This window comes from Ursus maritimus, unplaced genomic scaffold, assembly GCF_017311325.1.
Source record: "Ursus maritimus isolate PB19 unplaced genomic scaffold, ASM1731132v1 scaffold_7, whole genome shotgun sequence".
NCBI lineage: Eukaryota > Metazoa > Chordata > Mammalia > Carnivora > Ursidae > Ursus > Ursus maritimus.
This window is the reverse complement of record NW_024426885.1, coordinates 38,947,079-38,973,921: the sequence shown is the minus strand read 5'-3', so window position 1 is coordinate 38,973,921 and position 26,843 is coordinate 38,947,079. Positions and strand designations below refer to the sequence as shown.

The 26,843-nt window shown below is 40.6% G+C and overlaps 1 protein-coding gene and 1 long non-coding RNA gene across 6 annotated transcripts in view; one reads left to right on the top strand and one right to left on the bottom strand.

Moving 5' to 3' along the window:
* Positions 1 to 6: 6 nt before the first annotated feature.
* LOC121101226 lies at positions 7 to 15,952 on the bottom strand. Of its 2 annotated transcripts, none has more exons than XR_005833178.1 (3): positions 15,547 to 15,952; positions 13,200 to 13,347; positions 7 to 422 (listed from the first exon to the last, which is right to left on the bottom strand). It is a non-coding gene; the product is annotated as an uncharacterized LOC121101226 (long non-coding RNA). The 2 variants fall into 2 exon arrangements; XR_005833179.1 differs by having other exon boundaries at positions 7 to 409.
* Positions 15,953 to 26,843, top strand: part of WASHC2A (WASH complex subunit 2A) — a 51,332-nt gene continuing 40,441 nt past the window's right edge. For all 4 annotated transcript variants that reach the window (XM_040624118.1, XM_040624120.1, XM_040624119.1 and 1 more), the window contains exons 1-6: positions 15,953 to 16,095; positions 16,196 to 16,318; positions 17,145 to 17,309; positions 22,538 to 22,600; positions 23,999 to 24,172; positions 26,685 to 26,778. In XM_040624118.1, the coding sequence (XP_040480052.1) occupies positions 16,093 to 16,095; positions 16,196 to 16,318; positions 17,145 to 17,309; positions 22,538 to 22,600; positions 23,999 to 24,172; positions 26,685 to 26,778 (622 nt within the window). In that variant the 5' untranslated portion in view covers positions 15,953 to 16,092. The remainder of the gene's footprint in view (positions 16,096 to 16,195; positions 16,319 to 17,144; positions 17,310 to 22,537; positions 22,601 to 23,998; positions 24,173 to 26,684; positions 26,779 to 26,843) is intronic.

Sequence of the window (26,843 nt, the reverse complement as noted above, 5' to 3'; positions counted from 1 at the left end):
TTTTACCAGCAAAAATGGGTTTATTCAAGTATAGCAGAGAATTGTAACTTGGGACAAGCAAGCTATGGCAAAAACCATAGGCTAGTCCAACAAAGGAAAGGAATGTTATTTTCTGGAGAAGGAAGAGGAAGTTGGGAGGGGTTGTTTTGAAGGAAAGTCCATTGGAGTAACGCAGGAGTACAAGGTGATGACGGTTTCTCATTGACTTTGTTGCTGAAGTAGAAGATGCAATGTACATTTCTCCCGTTGGTGCTTATAACTGATGATTTTTTCCTGTTGACAATTCTGCTGGGGTCTGAATTGACAGTTTTTCCAGAAATTGATGCAGTGGTAGGGCTGGAGAGCTCCCCCTTCTGGTCTCCTGGCTCCATTTTAGTGAGGTTTCTCTTAACTAATTTTCAGGTTTTTACTGTAAGAGGGAACTGGATGAATGTGATGATAAATGCCTGCTGACACTCAGCACAGATTTCAAAGACAATGGGATGGTGGACATTGTGCTGGCCCAGGAAGAAAATTCTCACCCCTGGATTGTGTACTTATGCTCTCTCTTTCTAGAATGCTCTTCCCCCAGATAATTCAGAGGCTTACTCCCTCACTGCAGGTCATAGCTCAGAACAGTCCTCTGCTTGCAACACTCTCCTTTCTTCCACACTGCTTTTTGCATTTCTTTTTTTTAATTTAAATTCAATTAGCCAGCATATAGTACATCATGAGTTTCTGATTTAGTGTTCAATGATTCATCAGTTGCGTATAACACCCAATGCTCATCATATCACGTGCCCTCCTAATGCCCACCACCCAGTTACCCCATCCCCCACCCACTCACACTGCTTTTTATTCACAGCATTTACTGCTACCTGATACTATTTTATGTGTTTATCACCTGCCTTGTCCAAGTGGACAAGTGCAAGTGCCATGAAGTGAAAACTGGACATACCTTGCTCACCACTGTAATCCCAGCACCCAGAACAGTACTCAGCACATAGCAGGTACTCAACAAGTTTTTTTTTTTTTTTAAGATTTATTTATTGGGAGGGGAGAAGGGGCAGAGAGGGAGAAAGAGAATCTCAAGCAGACTCCCCACTGAGTGCAGAGCCCAACTTGGGGTTCTATCTCATGACCCTGAGATCATGATCTGAGCTGAAATCGAGTCAGATGCTTAACCAACTAAGCCACAGAGGCACCCCTCAGAACTGATTTTTTATAAAGACACAGTATGCTGAAACTAGTGAATGGAAATTTAATGAGCAGAATATTATATCGACTCAAAGTAACTCCTCCAAATTACTTATTAATTACAAAAGAAAAAACAGCAGTTTCAACGGAGGCTGAGTGATACTACCTAACCAAAGAATCAAAAATATTGCCAAGGTCGGGGTTAAAATGAGCCTCCTGCTATGATGCCCTGAGGACATTCCTTTGTGGAATTCCTGCCAAAAATGCATATCTTTATCTAATCACAAGAACATCATGTGAACATATTTTACATAATAGCTGCCCATACTCTTCAAAATACCAAGGCCATGAAAGATGAAGAAAGGCTCAGGAGCTTTTTCACATTAAAGGCGACTAAAAAATGTGATCCTGGGTTGGATCCTGGACTCAAATCTAGACTAGCTGGACAATTGGTGAAGTTCAAATATAGAGTGGATTAGATAATTATTTTATCAATGTTACGTTTTCAGGATTTTGGGGCGCCTGGCTGGCTCAGTCAGGGGAGCATGTGACTCTTGATCTCAGGGTAGTGAGCTTGAGCCCTGTGTTAGGTGTAAAGATTACTTTAAAGTCTTTTAAAAAAAAGTTTCAGGATTTTGATAAATGTACTGAGGTCATGTTTAAGGAAAAAGCCATTGCTCTCAGGAAATTCGCAGGACTATCCACGGAAAAAGGGGCATGATGAATGCGCATTACTCTCAGATTCCTCAGAGAGAGGAAATGATAACTTGAATGGGGACATAAGGTTAACAGTTGGTGATTCTGGGTGAAGGGTATATAGGATTTTTTTTTTTTTTACTCTTTTGGAAATTTTTGTTAATGTGAAACTAAATCGAAATTAAAAGTTTTAAAAAGAGTCTTCTCTAATGGTCAGTAAGCACATGAAAAGATGCTCAACATCTTTAGTCATTAGAGAAATGTAAATCAAAGCCACAGTGAGATGCCACTTCACATTCAGTAGGATGGCTATAATCAAAAAGAGAGATAAAAGCAAGGGTTGCCAAGAACAAGGAGATATAGAAACTGGATGTGGTTCCTTAAAAAGTCAAACATAGAGTTACCATTTAACCTAGCAGTTCCACTCCTAGGTATATATCCAAGAGCACTGAAAACAGGTACTCAGATATATACTTGTACATTAATGTTTATAGCAGTATTTGCAAAAAAAAAATAGGTAAAAACAAGCCAAATGTATATAATGGATGAATGGATAAACAAAATGTGGTCTATCCATACATTGAAATATTATTATGCAATAAAAATAATGAAGTATCGAAAAAGGACTCCAAACTAACTCCATTTTGACCTCAGTCAGTACTTTCTAATTCATTAAGTTCTCTCCAGCTTATCTCTTAACTTAGACAAAAGACCCTGTGGGCAAAGCATCCCCAGATGGAAACTTAAACTACCCACTCAAGCAATAAGGATGGTCCTGAGCTGGCAAGACCCTACTTGATTGACCCCAAGACAACCTGACCAACCTGACCTTGACTTCCCAGCTGCATGTACCCACTGACCTTTGCCTCACCTTTTCCTTATATAAACCTGGAAGTATATTCAACACTTTGGAGATAGTCTTTGAGATGCTAGTCTGTCTTCCTGGTGTTGGCCTCACTGAAATAAACTCCTTTCGTGTTTCACCACCGCTTGCCTTTCTGCCTGTGGATTCTGTCAGTGGCAATTGGCTGAACCTTGTGTGTTTGGGACCCTCTGGCACAGGTGCTCTTGCACCCCACGCACCAGCTATAGATCCAGAGACCACAGGGCCAGAGACAATGAGTGTCTCCCCAAAAACATGAGGAGACAGGAGTTTGAAAACCACATGGGCACCCCCTCCAAAATCTTGACTCTGTGTAATCCCTATAACCTAGGCATGCCCTGGAGAACAGGAAAAAAATCCCCAAAGGGCTGAGATGAAATTATCTACTATCCCAGTGGGATGGGGACTTGAAATCAAAATTAAGTTGATGTGTGCAAAGTAACGAGATGCCATTTCTTTTGCTCCTCATTTGGGGCACTGTAATATTGTGATTTATAGTAAGAAATATGTATTTGGTCTTTATTCCCACTCCTAGCACAGAGTTCCTAAAACCCTTGGGATTTCCTAAATGATAAGGGCAATGAAGGTGTCTTTTGTTATTCATAACAAGCCCCCTTCCACTACATCTATATTTATATTAATGAAGTGACGTTGGAAGCCCCTAAGTGTGGGGATTGATTGCTAGGGGAACCAACTTTGCTATTAGAAGTTATTAGAGGCTTGACCTCAGGGGAAGGGAAGAGCTGGAGGTTGAATCAATCACCAATGGCCATGACTTAATCAACTATGCCTATGTAATAATGAAGCTTCTGTAAAAGCCCGGCGTGGGGGGTGGGGTTTCTGAAAACTTCTGGGTTGGTGAACACTGGGAGGTGCAGGCACCCAGAGAGGGTATGAAAACTCCACACCCTTCCCCACATACTCCTCCATATGCATCTCTTCTATCTGGCTGTTTCTGAATTATATCCTGCAAAGGTCTTTGGAACAATCCCAGGTCAGTGGGGTCACGCTCAAACTTGTCTGGGTGGTCTGAGCCAGCAGGAGGTCTTGTCAGGGCAGTCACTATTGCTTGAGGGTGCTTCGGTTTCCATTTGCCTGAGTTAAAAGAATAACAAGGAAAAATGTAGGCAAAGGTCAATGAGTATAAGTAGGTGGGCAGTAAAGGTCAGGCCTTGGGGTCTAGCTGGTGATACAGTGAACATGAGGGTACATATATCTTTATGAATTAGTGTTCACATTTTCTTCAGATAAATACTGAGATGTGGAATTGCTGGATATGGTAGTTGTAGTTTTAATTTTTGAGAAAACTCATACTGTTTTCCATAGTGACTGCACCAATTTACATTCCAAGCAACAGTGCACAAGAGTTCCCATTTCTCTATGTTCTCCTCAACCCTTGATGTTTCTTGTGTTGTTGTTATTGTTGTTGTTGTTGTTGTTTTTAACAGGTGAGGTGATATCTCATTGTATTTTCCAGATGGTTAGTGATGTTGAGCACCTTGTCATGTATCCCCTTGGCTATCTGTATGCCTTTGGGAAAATGTCTATTTAGATCTGCCTATTTCTTACTTGGATTGTTTGGGGTTTTTTTTCTGCTATTGAGCTGTGTGAGTTCTTTATATATTTTGGGTATTAACCTCGTATCAGATCTGTATCAGTTTTGCAAATTTTTTCCCATCTCATAGGTTACCTTTTCATTTCATTGATGTTTTCCTTCCTGTGCAGATGGTTTTTAGTTTGAGATAGTCCCACTTGTTTATTTTTGCTTTTGTTGCCTTTGCTTTTGTGTCTTTAATCCATTTTGAGTTGATTTTTGTGTATGGTATGTATGGTATAAGAGAGTAGATCACCTTCTTTGACCTTCTAGGGTGGCAACTTATATTATCAAATTCCCTTTTATTGGAAGACTGTTGTGTACTTGGAAAAAAAGACATGTTACTGGCCTATTGTTACTTTAATGTGCTTCTGGATTCTGTGTGCTAATACTAATTTAAAATATTTGCTTTAATATTCTCAAATATTGCCCTCTGATATGTTGTCACTGCTATCATCATCTCTGTGCTGTATTTCTCTGTTTGGGGTATTCCTCCAGAGGATGAAATCCTGGTTGCTCTGCTCCAGGGGGAGACATGGAAGAACGCTGTGACTAGAAGGAGCCCGGCGTAGACAAGCAAGGGCTGGGATAGATTTGCCTTGAAATGAAGCCATGATGAAGAATAGCCAGGCAGAAAGCATAGGTCACCTGCATGTATTTAAAAACTATGAAGATGATTGAAAAAAAAGGTAGCATCAAGCTTAATGGTAAAATAATGAAAGGATATCCACTTGTCAGGAAAAATACAAGAATGCTCATTCTTACTACTGTTAACAAGGCTTTGGAGGTATTAACAAATGTATTTAAATAAGAAAAAGCGATTTAACATTGGAGGGAAAAAAGATGGCAAAAGTATCATTATTTGTAGAAAACACCTTCATTTTCCTGAAAACTCAGAACCACCACCACCAAAACTATTATAAGCAATACAACAATTCAATAACATGGTTGTATACAAAATTAATGTACAATGATCAGGAAGTTTCCTAAATAAGACAACCTACTGGATGGGAGAAGATATTTGCAAATGGTATATCTGATAAAGGGTTAGATCCAAAGTATCTAAAGATATGGCTCAATACACAGAAAACCAAATAATCTGATTAAAAATGGGCAGAAGACACACACAAACATTTCTCCAAAGACAACATTCAAAATGCCAACAGACACATGAAAAGATGCTCAACATCACTCATCATCAGGGAAATGGAAATCAGAACGACAATGAGATATCATCTCACACCTGTCAGAATGGTTAAAATAAAAAACACAAGAAACTACAAGTGTTGGTGAGGATGTGAGAAAAAAGCCTCCTACACTGTTGGTAGGAATGCAAACTGGTGCAGCTACCATAAAAAACAGTATGGAGGTTCCTCAAAAAATTAAAAATAGAATTACCATATGATTCCATATTTCCACTGCTAGATATTTACCCGAAGAATTTGAAAACACTAATTCAAAGGAACATATGCACCCTGTATCTATTGCAGTATTATTTATAATAGCTAAGATATGGAAGCAACCCAAGTGCCCATTGATAGATGAATGGATAAAGAAGATGTGGTGTATATATACAATGGAATGTTACTCAGCCATAAAAAAGAATATAATCTTCCCATTTGCAGTAACATGGATGGATCTAGAGAGTATAATACTAAGTGAAATAAGTCAGTCAAATACCATACGATTTCACTCATATGTGGAATGTAAGAAACAAACAAAGGAAAATTAAGAGATGAACCAAAAAACAAACTCTTAACAATAGAGAACAAACAGATGGTTGCCAGAGGGGAGGTGGTTGGGGGAATGGGTAAAATAGGTGAAGGGGATTAAGAGGACACTTATCATGATGAACACTGAGTAATGTATGGAATTGTTGAATCACTATATTGTACACCTAAAACTAACATAACATTGTACATCAATTATACTGGAATTAAAAAGAAAAGAGGTTTCCTAAATAAAGACAAAAACCAATTAGAAAATACAGTGGAAGAAAATATTGCGTTTAAAATAGCAACAAAAGGGGCGCCTGGGTGGCTCAGTCGTTAAGCGTCTGCCTTTGGCTCAGGGCCTGATCCCAGGGTCCTGAGATCGAGCCCCACATTGGGCTCCCTGCTCCGCTGGGAGCCTGCTTCTTCCTCTCCTACTCCCCCTGCTTGTGTTCCCTCTCTTGCTGGCTGTCTCTCTCTGTCAATAAATAAATAAAATCTTAAAAAAAATAGCAACAAAATACGCTAGGAATAAACTTCAGAAATGTATAATATCTACAGAAAGGAAACTTCAAAATTCCACCAGAGAATGGAATGGCAGACTAAGAACCTCCAAAAAATCCACCCCCTCATAAAAGCAATGAAAACTCTGGCAAAAAATTTCATTAAAAAAATCAACTTTTTCAGAACTCTGAAGATGCACCAAAGGCTTGCAACAATCCAAGGAACATTTGTTTAAGAAAAATGGCTGACTCCCAGTAAGAACAGGGAGCTTTTCAGAATTATAACTTGCCCTATTCTGATCCCCCTCATCCCAGCTCTATGGTAGCTTTGAAAGCCAACAGCCTCACAACATGGTAGTTGTGGAACCACCTAGCAACCACTGGAGAGAACAGACAAGTTTGGGGCTTCTGAAAAAGCTCCACTCCTACAGAGTTATATAGTTTGACCTTTTTAGAGGCTCCTGGAAATTCCCACTCACAGGGCTTATCTTTATTTGACCTCACTCAGAGCTTACTCACTGTGAAAGCCTTTTCCTGGAACATTTTGTTTAAAAAAAGAAAATCAGTAGTGACTGTTCAACATTGCAGGTAAAAGGGTAACATTTGTAGAGCAAAGAGACTGCCTAAAAACTGAAAAGGAAATTTGGGGAATGAGATGTGCATAGAAGACTTTGAAAAGTACCAACACATTCCTGGGGAGTTAGAGGCCATTTGATGTACAAGCCAAAGCACATGCCCAGGAAAGACTTGAGAAGGCTCTAATCTCTCACCTCTGGTTAGTGTTGAGGCTCTGTGTAAGCAGGAAATGAAGGCTATGCCTGAGTTGTAAACTGCCAGATTTAAGATATGCCCTAACACACAGACACAATGCCTTGGCAAAGGCTGGGAGATTTACTGGTGCCAGGCATTTAAGGAATCTCTGTCCAATCATTGGCTAACCCCTAAGTTACGTGAGCAGAGACTGTAGTGGCCACACCTGACAAAGAAAACAGACTACAAAATTAGTACAGGAAAATCACTAAACAAACACATAACAATGACTGCAACAAACATTAAAATAAATCCTGGATGGTAGGTATCTGACTTACAGAGTTGCCAAATTATATTATTTAAAATGCCTGGTTTTCAATAAGAAATGATAAGCTATGCAAAGAAATGGTGAGATAAGCAACAGAACACTGAATAATTCTAAAAAGGAACAGAAAGGGACTTAGCAGGTATCAGAAGAGACTATAATAAAATAATTAAACAGTTGGGAAAGCAAAATTGAAATAGAACATATACTAAGCTGGGAACCAGGATTGCTGCTGTGCTGGCCAAGAGGCTCATGCCAGCTCTTGAGTTCCTGAGTATTGGACTCATCCAAGAGTAATTTTTTACGCTGAACCATATAAAATATTTGTGTTTTTGTCCTAAAAAGACAGCAGTTTCATATGGCTCAAATTAATATTTGGAGTACCAAATGAGACAAAAATCAGAGCAGAGAATCTGAGTCAAAATCTTTTGCCAATGGTCAAAGACAAAGAAATCAAGTGTCATACCAAGTTCAGGGGCCTTAAAACTGGTTGCCTACTCAGAGATGCAATTCATGATTGGTAGCTGATGCAACTGGAGTAGAACTGGGCTGGGCATGGAGCGAGGAAAGCCCCAAGTAACAGCTGCGGAGGACCCTGGGCTATTTGGGGCTTTCCTTTATTGGCTATGAATGGGAGTGGTGGTGGTGATGTACAAAGAAGGATGATGGGTATGGTTTAAAGATGTAGGGTCAACGTTGATCACAGTAATGTATATGACCTAATTGTTGCAAATGTGAAGTGCCATTGTCATCAGGCTATTTGTTTATTTAAATTCTAGTGCAGTTAACATACAGTGCTATATTAGCTTTAGGTGTACAATATAGTGATTCAACAGTTCCATACTTACTCAGTGCTCATCACAAGCGCACTCCTAATCTCCTTGACCTATTTCACCCATCCACCCTCCCACCTCCCCTCTGGTAACCATCTGTTCTCTATAGTTAAGAATTTGTTCTTTGGTTTGTCTCTCTCTTTTATCCTTTTGTTTGTTTTGTTTCTTAAATTCCATACATGAATGAAATCATATGGTATTTGTCTTTCCCTGATTACCTTATTTTGCTTAGCATTATACTCTCACTATTGTCTCAAATGGCAAGATTACATTCTTTTTTATGGCTGAATACTATTCCACTGTGGGTGTGTATTACATATATATATCTTTGACCACTGTCTATCAATGGACACTTGGTTGGTTATTGTAAATAATGCTGCAACAAACATAGGTGTGGGTGTATCCTTTTGAAATAGAGGTTTTGTATTCTTTGAGTAAATATCCAGTAGTGCAATTACTGGATGGTGAGGTAGTTCTATTTTTAACTTTTTGAGGAACCTCCTTTTGAGGAACTATCTTTCACAGTGGCTGCACCAGTTTGCATTCTTACCAAGAGTTCAAGAAGGTTCCTTTTTCTCCATATTCTTACCAACACTTATTGGTTCTGGAGGGTTTTTTTTTTTAAGATTTTATTTTTAAGCAATCTCTACACCCAACTTGGGGCTCGAATTCACAACCCTGAGACCAAGCATCACACGCTCCACCAACCGAGCCAGCAAGGTGCCCCTTCAGTTTTTTATTTTAGCCATTCTGACAGGTGTGAGGTGATATCTCATTGTGGTTTTGACTTACACTTCCCTGATGATGAGTGATGTTGAACATCTTTTCAGGTGTCTGTTGGCATTCTGAATGTCTTCTTTGGAGAAATGTCTGTATATGTCTTCTGCCTATTTTTAAACCGGATTATTTGGTTTTCTGTGTGTTGAGTTGAATAAGTTCTTTAGATACTTTGGATACTAACCCCTCATTGGGTATGCCATTTGCAAATATCTTCTCCCATCCAGTAGGTTGTCTTTTAGTTTTGTTGGTTGTTGCCTTTGCTGTGCAGAAGCTTTTCATTTTGATGCAGTCCTGGTTGTTTATTTTTGCTTTTGTTTCCCTTACCTCAGGAGACATATCTAGAAGGATGTTGCTAAAACAATGTCAGAGAAATTGCTGCCTGTGCTCTATTCTAGGATTTTCATGGTTTCAGGTCTCACATTTTGAGTTTTTCTGTGTGTGTATGGTGTAAGAAAGTGGTCCAGTTTCATTCTTTTGCATGTAGCTGTCCAGTTTTCCCAACACAATTGTTGAAGAGACTGTCTGTTTCCCATTGCATATTCTTGCCTCCTTTGTCAAAGATTAGTTGACCATATAATTGTGGGTTTATTTCTGGGTTTTCTATTCTGTTTCCTTGATCTATGTGTCTGTTTTTGTGCCAGTAATACACTGTTTTGGATAACACAGCTTTGTAATATGACTTGGAAGTCTGGAATGTGCTACCTCCAGTTTTGTTTTTCTGTCTCTTTGCTTTGGCTATTCACGGTCTTTTGTGGTTCCACCCAAATTTTAGTATTGTTCTAATTATGTGCAAAATGCCATTGGTATTTTGATAGGGATTGCATTGAATCTGTAGATCGCTTTGGGTAGTATAGACATTTTAACAATATTTGTTCTTCCAACCCATGAGCCTGGACTGTCTTTCCATTTCTTTGTGTTGTCTTTAATTTCTTTCATCAGTATTTTATAGTTTTCAGAGTACATGGCTTTCACCACTTTGTTTAAATTTATTCCTAGGTATTTTATTATTACTATTTTTTAGGTATTTTTGTATACTTGTAAATGGGATTGTTTTCTTAATTTCTTTCTGCTGCTTCATTATTAGTGAATAGAAATGCAAGAGATTTCTGTACATTGATCTTGTATCCTGCAACTTTACTCAATTCATTTATCAGTTCTGGTAGATTTTTGGTGGAGTCTTCCAGGTTTTCTATATATAGTGTCAAGTTACTTAGAAATAGTGAAAGTTTTACTTACTCCTTACCAATTTGTATGCCTTTTCTTTCTTTTTGTTGTCCTATTGCTGTGGCTAGGACTTCCAGTATTATGTTGAAGTGGTGAGAGTGGACATCCTTGTCTTGTTCCTGACCTTCGGGGAAAAGCTCTCAGTTTTTTCCCATTGAGTATGATGTTTGCTGTGGGTTTTTCATATATGGCCTTTATTATGCTGAGGTATATTCCCTTTAGATCTACCTTGTTGAGGGCTTTTATCATGAATGGGTATTGTACTTTGTCAAAGCTTTTTCTGCATTTATTGAGATGATCATATGGGTTTTATTCTCTTATTGAAATGATGTATCACACTGATTGATTTTTGAATACTGAAACACCTTTACATCCTGGGAATATATCCCCCTTGATCATGAGGAATGTTTTTTTTTTTATTGTATTGTTGGATTCGGTTTGTTAATATTTTGTTGAGGATTTTTGCATCTACATTCACCAGGGACACTGGCAAGTAACTCTCCTTTTTTTTTTGTGGTGTCTTGCTACTTAATTTTTTTGAAAAAGATTTTGTTTATTTATTTGACAGAGAGAGAGAGAAAGAGAGCACAAGCAGGGAGAGTGGCAGGCAGGGGGAGAGGGAGAAGCAGGCTCCCTGATGAGCAGAGAGCCTGATATGGAACTTGATCCCATGACCTTGGGATCATGACCTGAGCCAAAGGCAGACGCTTAACTGACTGAGCCACCCAGGTGCCCCAATTTTAAGAGCTATTTAATGTCCCCTTAATATATTAGTGATACTAGCCATTTGTCATTAGCCATATGTCATTAGCCATTTGCCATTAGCCATATGTTGCAAATATTTTCTCCTGGTTTGTCAATTGTCCTTTGACTTTGTTTATGATGGCTTTTGACTGTAAGAAATGTTTTATTTTCATGTATTCAAATTTATCAATTTTTTTTATTATTCTAGATTTCAAGTCATAGTTAGAGTTTCCCTAAACTGAAGCTAAAGAGGAAGTCATTCGTGTTGCCTGCTAGTACTTGCATGTTTTCAGTTTTTGCATTTAGACCTCTAATCCATTTAGAATTAATTAATTAATTAATTAATCTTAAAGATTTTATTTATTTATTTGACAGAGAGAGAGATACAGCGAGACAGGGAACACAAGCAGAGGGAGTGGGCGAGTGAGAAGCAGGCTCCCGTGGGACTCGATCCCAGGACCCTGGTATCACGACCTGAGCTGAAGGCAGATGCTTAACCGACTGAGCCACCCAGGCGCCCCAGAGGTTATTTTTATGTGAAGTGTTAGGTATGGTTCTACTTTTACCTTTTCCCAAATGGCTACCCAGTTGTTTCAGCACTATTTTTTAGAAAGTCCATTTTTGCCCCAGCAGCTTGAGATGACCCTTTTACCAATATTCCTAGTTTTCAAATGTGCCTCGGTCTATTTTGGGGCTTTCTGTTCTTTTCTATGCTGCTGGTCTGTTTGTCTACTTAAGCACTGATACTGCACAGTTTTGTTATAGAGGCTTTAGAGTATGTTTTCTTGTCTGATAAGATTAGGTCTCCTCAGATTTTCCTTTTCATTGTTTGCCAAAATATTTTTGCATATTTGATTTTTCTATATTGTATTCTTGCTGAAAATGCACAACCTGCATTTAATCATGAGGAAACTGAGGGAAATTGTATACAAGAATTGGCTAATATTCTTCAAAAAGACATTAAGGTCATCAACAAAAAAGAAAGATGAACGAATTTTCCAGAATTAAAGGAGACTAAGGAGACATGGCAAATGTACCATGTGGTCCTAGATACGTTAAAGGACATGGGACAAGTGACAAGTTTAAAGGAAGTCTATAGATTAGGTAATAATAATGCATCAATATTAATTGATTTGTTGACTGTACTATGCTTATGTAGGTTATAAACATTTGCAGAAACTGGGTTAAGAATATATGGGAATTCTTTGTATTATTTTGGCAATTTTTTGATAAATCTGAAACGATTTCAAATTAAAAAGTGAAAACATTAAAAGATGAGAAAAAATTTAATTATATATAACAACTATTATATTTATAAAATATTGAAATATTATATATAATCAATCTCTTTGCCAAATGTAGGAGTTGCAGACTTGCTACTGGCAAGAGTGAAGCAAATGGGTGAGCAAAACTATCATGATGTAGGAACATTTCCTAGTAGTTTAGCTTCCATTAAGCTGTCAGTGCAGGAACTGGACTCCTAGGAAGGTTACAATGTCTCCCAATAAGACTTGCCAACCACTTCTGGGAATGATGTTGGCATTACTCGAGGGTGCAGCCAGATTGCCTGCCTTCTGATGTATTTGGGCAAGTAGCAGAGCCAAGGGGAGGCTGGATAAATATGTGGAAGGGCTATTTAATGTCATATAGTACCCAAACCCTAAAGACTTGCAGCTAATTCAAAATTCCAACTCTTGAACCTTTATCAGGCCGCCCTAGAGTTAAAGCCTTGACTCACTCTCATATTCAGAAAAAAAGAGCTCAATGATTAATAGAGGCAGGGAGAAAGGCTGTGGTACAAATACATTCCTGATGGTTCAGAAAGTGCTGCTTGTTGACATATAAAGTCAGAGTTTAGCATCAGCAAGCAAAGCTGCTTGATTCCCACAACTCATCAGCCTCTGTCACTCTGTCTGTGGATCAGTTTTTCTGCCCAGGTCCGAGAGCAAAGATCCCTTAGAGGAGAATGTTGTACTTACTGTGGGGTGCCTGGTGTTGGGTTTTCTGACTGCGAAGCATTTCTGACTTCCTCATGTCGAGCCTCTGAACTGCCCGTTCTTGGAGAAAATCTCTCAGGCACTTCAAATGACTCTTAAAAGAACCATGGCTTGCCCACTGGAGAGGCTTCTGTAAAATAAAGCAGGTTGGCTAGGCTTTATTTTCAAGAAAGTAGAGTTAGAAAATCAGTTCTTATGTATAACACATTTGATGGTCAACCTCAACTATGGATATTTTAAAACTGGGGCTATTTCAGTGTGAAATCTGAGAGCTATGCATTATAAAAGCATAAAAACATGTGTTTTTTTTTTTTTTTTGTCAACTTTCTCAGCCTGTGATGCCCTAAAGATGTAAGGGATCATGTATCCTGTTGTTTTTGTTTTCATAACATCTCTTAGCTCTGCTTTTGGTAACAGTCCCAAATTTTTGTTTGGGGTCCCACTTAGAGGTGGGAGGAGTGGGAGTATGATCTAAGGGAAGCCAATCAGATTCTATAAATCTCAGGAATTTGAAAATTCAGAAAAGAAACACAAGAAGGGAAATGATTGGACCTTGGTCATTCTGGTGGCATCAGCTCAAAGAGGACTCCTGAGTTCCTATGGTTTATGCTCTTCCCAAACCCTGCCTGCTTAGCTTTTCCTTACCTGTGAGTTCTGTAGGTTCTTTCCCCCAAATTCAATTTTGTCCATTTGCCAGTCAAATTCTGTTGTGTGCAAATAAAGAGTTGTATGAGATACAGAAGGTGTGTATACATAGAAACATTTTAAGTATGAGGTGAGAAGAGGAAGTCTGTTCTGTCTTGCAGAGGCAAGTGGATAGATGATATGAAAAACGTGGTGAAGTTATGGAAGGGAGCCGATCAAGGATAAGAATAAAGATCAAGGAAAAGTAAAAGGACTGCTAATCAGTGCTGAGGGTTCAGCCAAATTTGCAAAATATGAATTTGTAGTGATTTCATTTGGGAACCTAGGTGCAGGAAAGGAGAAAGGACATAATTGGACTGATTCAAAGTTAGGAGCTAGCAGAGCTATGTCTCAGAAAGTTGACATGAGGATATTAAAAAGCTTTCAAGGGAAGTTGATGGCTACTATCATGCGTGCTACGCAGAACACAGAAGGAAATAAAGCTAAGAAGGTGGCACTGGGGGAAAAGGGAAGAACTGAGGGACGAGGTTTGGGTTAGTTGAGAACAGACTAGGGAATAAAAGAAAGACCTGAAAAATTAAGAGGCTGCTCTATTGCAGTCCAGATCTAGAAGTAAGAAACTCAGGTGATAAGGTCCAGGGTGTGGGTGAGGGGCTTTGAGAATTGGGATGGTGATTAACATTATTAAGGCACATTGAGCCCAGGGTCATTACCTGGCTACTGATGTTGGTGATGTCAGATGAGATGCAAATGCACTAATTGGCTCACCTAAATATTACCAACCAAATTGGAAAGGTTTTTGTTCTGTTTTTTATGAATGTGAGGCAATCTATTAGAAGGCTGGTAGATCCGTCACTTAAAAATAAAGTTCCCTACAAGACTAAGACTAGCTACAGTGTAGCATAGTGGCTAACTGTGTAGGTTCCTGGCTCTGCTGCCTTACTGATCGTCTAATCCTGAGGAATTTACTTATCTTTCTGTGCCTCAGTTTCTTCAACTATAAAATAAAGATAATAGTACCTACTTCACAGGGTCATTGTGAGAATTAAATAAATTAATATGTATAAAATGGTAAATCCTGAGCACTTCATGAATGTTAGCTATTATTAACTGGACACAGAGATATAAATTATAATACAATGTAATATTTTATGATACTTGTACAAATATATAGAAAACGACAAGGGCATTTAAACTGTACGTGGGATAATCGGGCAAGTTTTCACTGAGGTGATAGAGGCGAAAACAAAAGAAAGTCCAAGAGTTGGACAAAGAGCATAGGGAAAGGGGGGGTAAGCTCCACGTTTAATGCTCGCCAGAAGGCAGGCGTCGTGCTAGCTGTTTTAAGAATAGCACCACACTTAATACCATGTCCTTGGAAGATGCGTATCTTCCTTTTTTTTCTGAGGGGGAAAAGTAACAGAGGTTAAATAACTTGCCCTTGGGCATAAAGGGATGAAAAGAAACTGGGATCTTTAAAGAAGTAAGTTGGTCTGGCACAAGAGGGACTCAGCAAAGGGAAAAATCTGGATCACTGAGCGCTAGTGGGGAGCTGGGAGAGTTGAAGATATGTTCGCAGCGGGGATCAGATTATAAAAGATTTTTGCTTGTCTTATGAGAAGTCTGCACTTGAATCTGTGGGCAACGTTGAATGAGTTGATAAAGGCATTTAAGCGGGACCTACACAATGAGTTGAAACCGAGGAGGTCGGCAGGCATGGTGACGGTCAGATTAGTCGGTCCTCCTCCACTTACTGAGCGCCAGTGCGCTGACCCAGCAGCGAAGGGCAGCGGAGATGCAACAGGAAGAGACGCAGCCGGGAAAGCTTTCCCTCCGCCCACGTCGCCCGACGGCCGAAGCCACTAAGCGGGTTCCACAGGTTCCTTTCGGGGGTACCCTCTTGAGATGAGCCGGGGTGGCAGCGAGCTCTGCAGCCACCGCTTCCGCCCTCCGACTCCAGGGCAACCCGGCCACCAGCGCCCTCTGGCGTCGGCATCCTCTCTTCCTCCCAGCTTCCACCTTAGGCCAGCTGCAGGCTTTCGGACTCAACTCCCTAGTCCGTGATCGCAGCTTTTTTCCGGCGGCTCCGCACATCCGGTCACGTGCGAGCCGGGTCACGTGAGAAGCGGTCACGTGCTGGGGCAGCAGAGCTCGGGGCTCGGGGCTCGGCTTCCGCACTCGGCGGGTGCGGTCGTGGCTGCCCCCGGGCCCGCCAAACTGCACGGCCGGGATGGTGAGGGCAGCGGGCAGGGGCGGGCAGGAGCCGGCCGGGGCTGGGCCGGGGCCGCCACCTTCCCGAAGCTCAGCCCCTCTTCTCGTCCTTCCCGCTGCAGATGAACCGGACGACCCCCGACCAGGAGCGGGCGCCGGCGTCCGAGCCCGTGTGGGAGCGACCCTGGTCGGTTGAGGAGATCCGCAGGAGCAGCCAGAGCTGGTCGCTGGCGGCTGATGCGGGCGTGAGAGGAGGGCCCCAGGGACGGGATGGGAGGGCGGGCCGCCTGGGGTGACGCGCGGCCTGCGAGCTGGAGGACCGGAGCCCCGATTCCTTCTCCACCCGGTCTATCCCGTTGCCTCTGTTATTTTTAATGACACGTCCCTACTCAATTTCACAAACGCCACGGTGGCAGACGCTAGGCATCTGGGCGGGGGCGGGCCTGTCGTCCTTAGCCGGCTGAGTGCCCCCACTCGGACTGCAGCCCAGACGCGGGGTTCTCTTCCTTGTTTGGGTTTTCTAGCGGTGCACCCGTCTCCATCCTGAGGGAGGCAGATAGATTTTCTCTGCGCCGCGGGATTGCTAGGGCACCAGTGAGGCCATTCCACGTTGGACCCGGACTGTATGGGGAGGTAGACAAACCTCTATATGGATATCCTGGAGTGGGACTTTAAAGGCTGGGAGCCCTAGAAGCTCAAAACTCTGATTCCAAAGCCCCATATGAATACAAAAAAAATTTTTTTTTAAAGAGTGGTAGTTTGTTACTTCGCTCTTCGTCTGGGATTTCTGAAGAATGATAAGCAAACAAGACTTTAAAATTTCTCCAGAAATGAGATAGCAAGTGTCCATTGACTCCTTGCCACTGTTTAGATGAGCTGCTTTAATGTTTTTCAGTGCTACTTGGTCTTGGGTACTGTCAGAAGCAGCATCCCTTACATTCTAGCGCGCGCGCGCACACACACACACACACACACACACAAAGGAGAAAAGAAATGGGTTCTTTTTATCTTTTGATGCACAGTATAGACACATGTGATGTTGATATTGCTGTATGTTTATTTTTTAAATAGCTACTACAGTTTCTACAGGAATTCTCACAGCAGACTATCTCTAGGACTCATGAAATCAAGAAACAAGTGGACGGACTAATCCGGGAAACTAAAGCCACCGATTGTCGCCTTCATAATGTCTTCAATGACTTCCTTATGCTGTCTAATACCCAGTTCATTGAGAACGTGAGTTACTTAGTTGTATCATACTTGTAAATAATGCTTTTTGGAGAAGCAAGAGTCTGTTGTGATATTAAGTGATTTATTATTAGGTACCCTCCTCAGTTTTGATGAATGTAGGGGTTCTTGGCAATTGAAGCTTCTTTCTCTAGGATTAACACTTTTTTTTTTTTAAAGATTTTATTTATTTATTGGACAGAGATAGAGACAGCCAGCGAGAGAGGGAACACAAGCAGGGGGAGTGGGAGAGGAAGAAGCAGGCTCATAGCAGAGGAGCCTGATGTGGGGCTCGATCCCATAAGGCCGGGATCACGCCCTGAGCCGAAGGCAGATGCTTAACTGCTGTGCCACCCAGGCGCCCCAACACTTTTTTTTTTTTAATTAGTAAAGTTTATTTTTTCAGGCCATTACAAAATCTAATGATACATTTTCCTTACATTCTAGGTTTTCCATCCTTTTTTAGTTTTAGTTGCTGACTTGAATGGCATTCCAACAAGTCTTATTGTGGGCGTGTTCTTTAAGGAGAGCTATACACCTAGTCTGATCCTCTGAGCACCAGAATGTGGCTGCAATATTGACTATGTCCATCATGTTCTGATAAGTTATATTAAAGGCATGTGTGTGCCCACTTGGAATAGCCTTTTTTTTTTAATATTGATTAACATTTTGTTACAATGGCTGAACCTGTGATACAGAATCAACTCTAAACAGAGTACTGAACTTTGAGCCATGTGTGATTTTTCCCTGTATATATATTGACTTTCTAAGTGCTGGGTCCTACGAATACATAGGTAAATTAGATAGACCTCTCTTTAGAGAAGGTTACAATCCTCCATAATAGTGTAATTCCAGAATAGAAAGGAAACAAATGTGGCTAGAGCCCATGAGTGAAGGGGAGACTGTTAAGAGATGAGAATGGAAGCTTAGTTAAGCTGATCTATATGTCTCATAGGGAGGTTAACTTTCGAGTGTCAGCCTTAAATAATCTGTGAAAAGAGGATTATTAAAGTAGCCTATTTCCGGAGATTGTTAGATGTAAAGTAGTAGAAAGGATTTTGAAAATTGCAAAATTATAAAAGCCCGAGATTCAGGATTGTGAAGAGAAGACCAAATATCGTCATGTGGGTATCTTATGCCACATGATAATGGACTTTTTAGTAGTTCAGGTTGAATTGCCACTATGATTTTTGGGAAACTGTGTTAAATAAGGATCTTAGTAAAGGTGTTAAGAGATCTCTTTGCTAGTAAGTTTAAGATCGGCAAGTATTCTAGTAAAATCTGTAGTCACTTTTTGGTCATCTATATAGAATGTCCGTGCTTGGTTCTGAGCATCTTTCTCACTGGCAGAGGCAGTTTACAGGTGTATCAGCCCTGTTTCCTTTAAATCAAGTCAAATTTGGTCTCCTTTTAAGTATACTTGTTTGCTCTCATTCTGTACCTTTCTTCTCGGTCAGGTGTTCAGCTCTTCTTTGCAATCAGTGCTGGAGCCCTAGAATGGGCAGGGAGTAGAATTGGAAGGGTCCTTTTGTACCCAGTATGCCTGTACCACATGGTACTAAACTGGTACCCGTTGAATTTGGGGGAGGGGTGAGGATCATAAACTATTTTTTCTGAATCACGTCTTCATGTCATACTTACCTTTTATTCAGCTTTTACTTTCTGGCCAAGTTTTTTTTAGATTTTGAGTTTTCCTTGATCTAGTGGGTATTTTGTTCTTGTTGATTTGGGGGGGAGGCAGTAGTTATTTCTGTTCGCTTCTTGGATTCCCTGTTTTCCATCCAGCTTTCCATTGCCTTAGTCTTTAATCTTCTTCCCCTTCCATTCTGCAGCCGGAATTCCCCTCTCAATGTGCCTGTTGTCACTGCCAAGTTTTACTGCTTCTCATACCTCCCTGTAATGCCACGTGTTACATGGTCTTCTCATTCGTGGCAGAACACGATGTGAAGAGTACAGCTGATGCTTAATAAAACTCTGAAAAAATCTACATGCCGTTAATATATTTGGCAGTGATTTGGCTTTTTATATGCTTTCTTCAAACCCTGACATTGGTACTCATGTCTTACGATTCTGGCTGGAATGATGGTGCCATTTGGTTTCATGGTAGTTTGTTGGAAAGGTATTCAAAGTCAGGTAGGTTTCTGGGTTTTAGTAATTAACTTCAGAAGCAGGTGCCCAGGTTGAAAAATGCATTACAGAACTGGTGAAACTAAAGACCAATCAGAACTTTCTAGGGCAAGAGAAATTAGTACCTTTAGTAAAAGGCTCAAGAGGGGACTCTGAAGGAGGAGAACTACTAATTAACAGTGGCGTGTTATCAAGGGAACAGAATTTTTAAAGTTTCATTAATCTGTTAATTTAGGAATTTTGTTCTGAAACATTAAGTGGCCTAGAAATGACTTCTTTTTTTTTTAAGTTTATTTTTTTTAGTAATCTCTACACCCAAAATGGATCTTGAACTCATGACCCCAAGGTGAAGAGTCACATGCTCTTCTGACTGAGCCAGCCAGGTATCCCAGAAATGACTTCTTCAGTAGCACTTCTTACAATTGTAATTTCGTATTTATTGATACAATTTGATGTGTCAAACTACCCTACTGAATGAAGCCCCACATTTTTTCTTTCTCTTTTTTTTTTTTAAAGATTTTATTTATGTATTCGACAGAGATAGAGACAGCCAGCGAGAGAGGGAACACAGGCAGGGGGAGTGGGAGAGGAAGAAGCAGGCTCCCAGTAGAGGAGCCTGATGTGGGGCTCGATCCCAGGACCCTGGGATCACTCCCTGAGCCAAAGGTAGATGCTTAACGACTGAGCCACCCAGGCGCCCCATCCCACATTTTTTCCTAAATGTTATATCCCTTGGGCCAAGCACAATCCTGGTTTGTAGGACCCTAAAGAATATTTGAATGAATGAATGGGAGAACACCTAAATGAAAAGGACCGGGGCTGTTTATAATCTGTTAAGAAGTCCTCAGCCCCTGGTTCCTTTTCTCCAGTTCACCACCTTATCTCTTACCCTGTTTCCCCAAATGAAGAAAAAATTCTCTGAGGGAAAATACTAAAGATATTTAACAATTCTGGGAATGGCCGCCTGATTTTAAAATTATTGAAAATCACATGAAGCTGTGAGGTTAGCCGGTAAGAGTGAAGGAAGTTAACATTATCTGCTGCATGCTGAGCACTTGGGATACATAGTTCTCGTCACTCTCGGAAGATCTATGGGTTTTATGTATTTGCTGGATGATTTTTTAGAGGTCATGTTTGGCCTCCCAGCCACAGTCTACTGGTATCTTATGAAGTGGTTTTTAATGACAAGCAGGGGAAAAAGAAGGATGTTGGTGCTCTTCAGACTTGACTGTGAAGCTCAACTTGTAGGTCTTGCTATTTAAAATCTGAAGTGACCTTGGTAGCTGCCTTGTCTGAAAGCCTCAATTTTAAGATTTATTTACTTCTCTGTTCCTGTTTTTGAAAATTACCCCCCCTTGCCCATTTCTTGTCTTTATATAACAATTATTTTTTAAAAGTGTGGAAAAAGAAGGAGCATCTGAAATTTGAGATGGTGGAGGGGTGCCTCAACATTCTGGCATCTGTATGCTAAGTCCATTTCCCATGCACACATTGGCCTTTTAAGTTTTTTCTTTCTTGTTAAAAAAGTAATGAACACTTGTAGAAGAGATTGGCAAAGATAAAAAGTACTAAAATGTAAAAATATTAAAACCACAAAAAATCAACTGTAATTCCACCTCCCCAAATTGATCAGCCATTGAACACTTTGTCATATTTCTTTCTAGTCTTTTTTTTTTTAAACTTTTCTGTATGTGTATATTTGCAGGCTGCGTTTTTCTTAATATTATTTATTTTATAAGCATTTTAATAGTCTTTCAATATAAAACTTTTTTTTTTTTTTAAAGATTTTATTTATTTGAGAGAGAGCGAGAGAGAGTGTGAGTGGGGGGAGAGGCAGACTTCTCTGCTGAGCTGGGAGCCTGATATGGGGCTCGATCCCAGGGCCCTGGGATCATGACCTGAGCTGAAGGTAGATGCTTAACTGACTGAACCACCCAGGTGCTCCAACAATCTTTCACTATAAAACTTCTTAACGGAATCTTTCAAATGTCTAGAGAAGAATAGATAATAACCACAAATGCTAATAACGTGCACCACTTTGCATCAACAGACTTTAATATTTTTTCCATATTTGCTTCAAAGGTACCAACTTCCCATTTTTTTACCTTAACTCTCTAAATATTTTGGGTGGGGGCCTCTTTGTATATCTGCAGTATAATCTTACCTGGAAAGTACGTATCTGCATGGAATGTGTATGAGTGCACGTATGTACAGTTTGAGATAGGAACGTTACTTTGTTTTTTCCCCCCACATCGGTAAGCTTTATTGTAAGCTCTTTTCCTCACTGACTCATGTGTATGAAAGTATATACATAGTATATATACATTTGTGTTTTGTGAATGTAAAATTAGGCTTACAGGTAATTATGGATCAGTTTCTTACCTCTGTATTTTATTACAATCATCTGTATGCCTGTGTCCCAATCTTAAATACTGCAGATTTTGAATAAGTCTTACTAGGGCATATTCCTATGTCCTCTTTTTAATAGTTAAATAGATAAAAAGTAAAAGACATCACAATGAGTTACTGGAGCCATAGCTCTCTTGGAAAAGAAATGCCTGCCTGCCTCTACTGTCCAGGTGAGTCAGATGCCTGGCCTTCTGGCAAATCTTTGGTGGGCTTGGCTCATCTGCTTTCATATAAATGGGATAATAAAAGTTTATCAACCATTTTAAGCAACAGGATGAAAAAGCTTTTACCATTTCTATTGCTCAAAGTGTTCAAGCTCTTGTTACTTCGTAGGTAAGTTCTACCAGTTGACATTTTCAGCAGCTTCACATTTAAGTACCTGTATCGTTGCCCTGTCAGCATGAAGAGTATTAGGTTACACCAAATGAAAATGGGATCTTCCATTGTTTTTGTGACCCTCTGGTCAACCATGAGATTGAACTTTATTCACGTTTCCTAGTCATTTGTATCTTTTAAGTTTAATTTTTGATGAATTAACTGCTGCTTTTTGTTTTTTGTCCTTGACCAATGGCCTCAGCCATTTGTTGAATAATCATTTTTTCTCTGCCTTTGTCTTTTTGTATTGTGTGTTGAATTGTATATTGCAATGTATTCCAAGTGATGTTCTGACCATTTAAAAATGAATTTGCTTCTATATGTAGCGTGTATATGATGAAGAGGTGGAGGAGCCGGTGCTCAAGGCTGAGACAGAAAAAGCAGAACAGGTACTTGCATTAAATCACTCTTCTGTTGAGTCTCGACTTAGAGAAGGAAAGTGGTGGAAATCTGTAATGTGGCTGGTGGGGGATTGTGGGCAGGAGGATGATTACTGGGGAAAATGGGAAAGGCTGCTCCTGATAGCCCAAGAATTGAACTCTTTGGTTTGTTTCTGGAATGTAGTATAGTAAGAAATATATAAAGTTTCTGAATTCTGGCTTCAGAGTAGAGCACAGGTCAGTGGAGATTTTCTGTAAAAGGCCAGATAGTAAATATTTTAAGTTTGGCTGGCTATGTTGGTCTCTGTCTCTTTCCCTTCTTTTTTTCTCTTTCTCCTCCTTCCCCTCACCCCCTTAGAAAATGTAAAAACCGTTCTTACCTTGACGGCGATACAAAAGCAGGCCACAGACTGGGCTATAGGTTGTGAGTTCTTTGAAGACCATGTTTCCCCATTCTTTCATGATAGCTTGGATTCCTTCCAGTTGGAAATGACAGTGAGATGAATGCTGGTTTAGTCCACACACATTTGAGTGCCTCCTGCATGCCATAGGATGTGTTAGTACAGAGGACACGGAGTGTGCAGTGAACATTTATTGACTCTACTAAGATTGCAGGGAGCTGGTGACTTAAAGACTTTACCCTCAGGAGCTTATGGTCTTGGTTGGGGCACTAGGGCATAACATGTCAGAACTGGTAACTGTTCTGGAAGTTCAGATGAGAAGAGCTCGGTGATGTAAGCAGGGAAAACCTACAAGGATAAGATGTTAGCTAGGTGAAGAAAGAAGAGCCTGATTTTAAGGCTATTTCAGTGAGAGAGAATGCCAGCAGCTAAAGTTCAGTGTTGGGGGATGTGCCTGGTATTTTATGGACTATGTTAATGGAAGATACTGAGGTTTAGGCAGGAAGAAGAAAAAGGGAGTGAGGGGTGGGTGCTGGAGGGCTTCATAAACCAGGCTAAGGAGTCTAGGGGCAGTAGTTTCTATATATATTAAGATTTTATTTCTCTATCTGACAAAGAGAGCGGGAGAGAGCACAAGCAGGGGGAGCGGCAGGCAGAGGGAGAGGGAGAATCAGGCTCCCCGCTGAGCAGGGAGCCTGATGCGGGGCTCGATCCTAGGACCCTGGGATCATGACGTGAGCCGAAGGCAGATGCCCAACCCACTGAGCCACCCAGGTGCCCCAGTTTCTGTAGATGGTGAACTGGGAACTCTGGAATCTTACGTAGTTTGATCCATGTCCGGAAAGTGACAAAGTTGGGGTTTAAAACTTACTCCAAAGTCTATTGAGGCATTTCTCAGAATCTGACTTTTGTTAACATTTTTAATTGATTTCTTTTTGTTTTATTGTGTTTTATTATGGTGGTATCAATATTTTGGAGAGCCGTACTGAACAGTATCTTTTTGTAGGAGAAGACCCGGGAACAGAAAGAAGTAGATCTGATTCCTAAAGTTCAGGAGGCTGTGAACTATGGTTTACAAGTATTGGACAGTGCATTTGAGCAACTCGATATAAAAGCGGGGAACTCAGACTCTGAAGAAGAAGATGCTAATGAACGGGTGGAACTGATCCTTGAACCAAAGGTAAAGACATTCAGTTCAGATATTTATTGTTACCCTTGTGTTTTGGGAACTTCAGTTGGGCACAGAATTAGTAAGACATGGACTTGACTTTTAGGAAGCGAGTGTGGCACTTAGCAATCTCATATTGACTCTGTTGGAAAGACTTTCTTTACCCGAACATTGGTACAAGGCAGGATGCCAGGGTAGGGGAGTACAAAGGTGCAGGGCATGGCTCCTACTCTCACAATGCTTATTACAGCATTACCAGCTGGTGGAGAGAGGAGACATTTATATGAGTCCCCATCATAAGTGCTCTGAGAGAGAACTGACTTCTAGCTGAGGAAATGAGCGTACAGATGAGTCTTGAATTGTGTTTCGAAGTATGAGGAGGCTCATGAGAGGGAGAGATTGTTGGGAACCTGAAGTCTCTGTAGCTCATACTAAGGGTAACTGCAGAAATGTTGAAAGAATTTAAAAAAGAGAGAAAAAGAAGTGTTGAAGGATATTTGGGTTGATTTCAGGTTTTTGCTAGGATGAGTAAAGCCGTTATGAGCGTTCATGAATAGACTATTAGTTTTGAAAGTAGTTACTGCTTTACTATTACTTTCTCTTAGATCTGCAGAGGAGACGTTTGGGGCAGCACAGCCACGCGGAAGTAAACACAAAAGGTTGCCATATTGTTTTGAGAGAGAGTCCTTGTGACACACAAGTGCTTTATGAATTGAAACATGCCACAGGGACGCCTGGGTGGCTCAGTCGGTTAAGTGTCTGCTTTCAGCTCAGGTCATGATCCTAGGGTCCTGGGATTGAGTCTGCCTCAGGCTTCTTGCTCAGCGGGGGGTCTGCTTCTCCCTCTGCTTTCCATTCCGCCTGCTTGTGCTCACTCTCTCTCTGACAAATAAATAAATAAATGAAATCTTAAAAAAAAAAAAAAAAAAGAAAAGAAAAACATGCCACAGAGCCAAGCTCTTCTGGTCATTCGTTTTGCTGCACGCTTCTCTTCCAATTCAAGCTTCTGGGTTGTGCCATGTTGGGGCTGTTCCTTTCGCACTGGCTGGTACTTGCTAGCTTGCCTTCCCACTGTAGGGATTTAGCAGTCAGCAGTGGACCCCTGGGCAAGTGTGTTGCCTGGGCCACACTTGTTAGTTCCAAGTCCTACACCACTTCTCCTCTACTGGAGGACACGGGAATGCCTTCTAAGTCACGGTTAGCCCAATTAGTACTTCCTTTGTTTGCATTGAATTGGTTGCTCTTGCTTTTTTTTTTTTTATATATAGTTTATTTATTTAATGTAATCTCCACACCCAACGTGGGGCTCAGACATACGACCTCGAGATCAGGAGTTGTTCTCACACTCTACCGACTGAGCCAGCCAGGCGCCCCAGTTGCTGTGGTGTCTTCAACCTTTACATTAACTTTCCCAAATTCTCTGTTGTTGTGTTAAGCATCAGAATTGTTTCCTCCTGCACCCCCAGGGTATTTCCAATACAGAAGAGAGATGGTGGCCAAATGCCCTACTTTGTAAAGGATAAATCCGTTTTTTTTGGGGGGGCGGGGAGATGGGAGGTTGTCCTGGGATAGAGTGCTTTCTTGAACTTAAATTTTTAATACATGTGTGTTGGGTGGAACTTAGAAGTAGAGGATGGAAATGGAAGGAGGTCCAACAGGTTTTCTCTTATATATAGTGTCCTTCATTTCATTCTGTTGTTTTATAATCTGGTCTTATTTTACCAACTTCATTTTTCTAAATTATACAGTGGGTGCTGCTGAGGGATATTATTCTTTCCTTCTTTGGGTCGTTTTTTTTCCAAGACAGGTTCTCATCAGTCTTTTGGATGTGCCTTTAGTTCATTATGTTGACTCTAGATACTTGTATAGTTGCCATCTGTTTCTTCTTGCCTAGCCCATGCATTATGTGCTCTGTTCAGCCTTCTCTTTGCTCCACTGCAGTGTGAAGGAATCCCCCTGTTGGTCCCCACCTGCTCCCACTCCCAAACCTGGACACACCCACTCATTTGGGTTATTTACTCAGTGTGCTTCTTTCCAAATTTAGGACTGTTGATGATTCTCAAGATCGATTGGTTGAGTGGTTGATTTTTGCTCACCAGCAGGGCATTTTAGGGGAAGAAGGCAGGGCTAGGACTCATCAGAGCTGGCCAGAACTTCCAGTTTCTTTCCTTGGTCCTCCTTTTGACCATGTTACTGTGAAGTTTTGACACTTATTTGATTACTGCTGGTAAACTTTGTGTGTGCCTTTCCATTTTGAGTATAACTAGGCACTTGAGAAGGGAGATTCTGTGTGATTTAGCTTCTTTTTGCTATTTTTTACCTAAGGATTTGACTTTTTTAAAAAGTCAGTGATTTTATTTTATTTATTTATTTATTTTTTGTACTTTGAATCCCTCTGAGTTTCTTATTCTTTACTCTCATTATGTAACTTGTTTGGGGTAGTCAGATGGAACAAGATGTCAAGTGGGAAACATATTTTTCATCCTGAGTATTTTTAATGGCTGTTATCTTTCATTCTTTACAGGATCTATACATCGATCGTCCTCTACCTTATTTAATTGGGTCAAAGCTCTTCATGGAGCAGGAAGATGTAGGTCTCGGAGAGCTGTCTAGTGAAGGTATTCTTTTGTGCCAAATATTTTTGTTATTTTTAACATTTATATCTTTTTATTTTAAAATAATT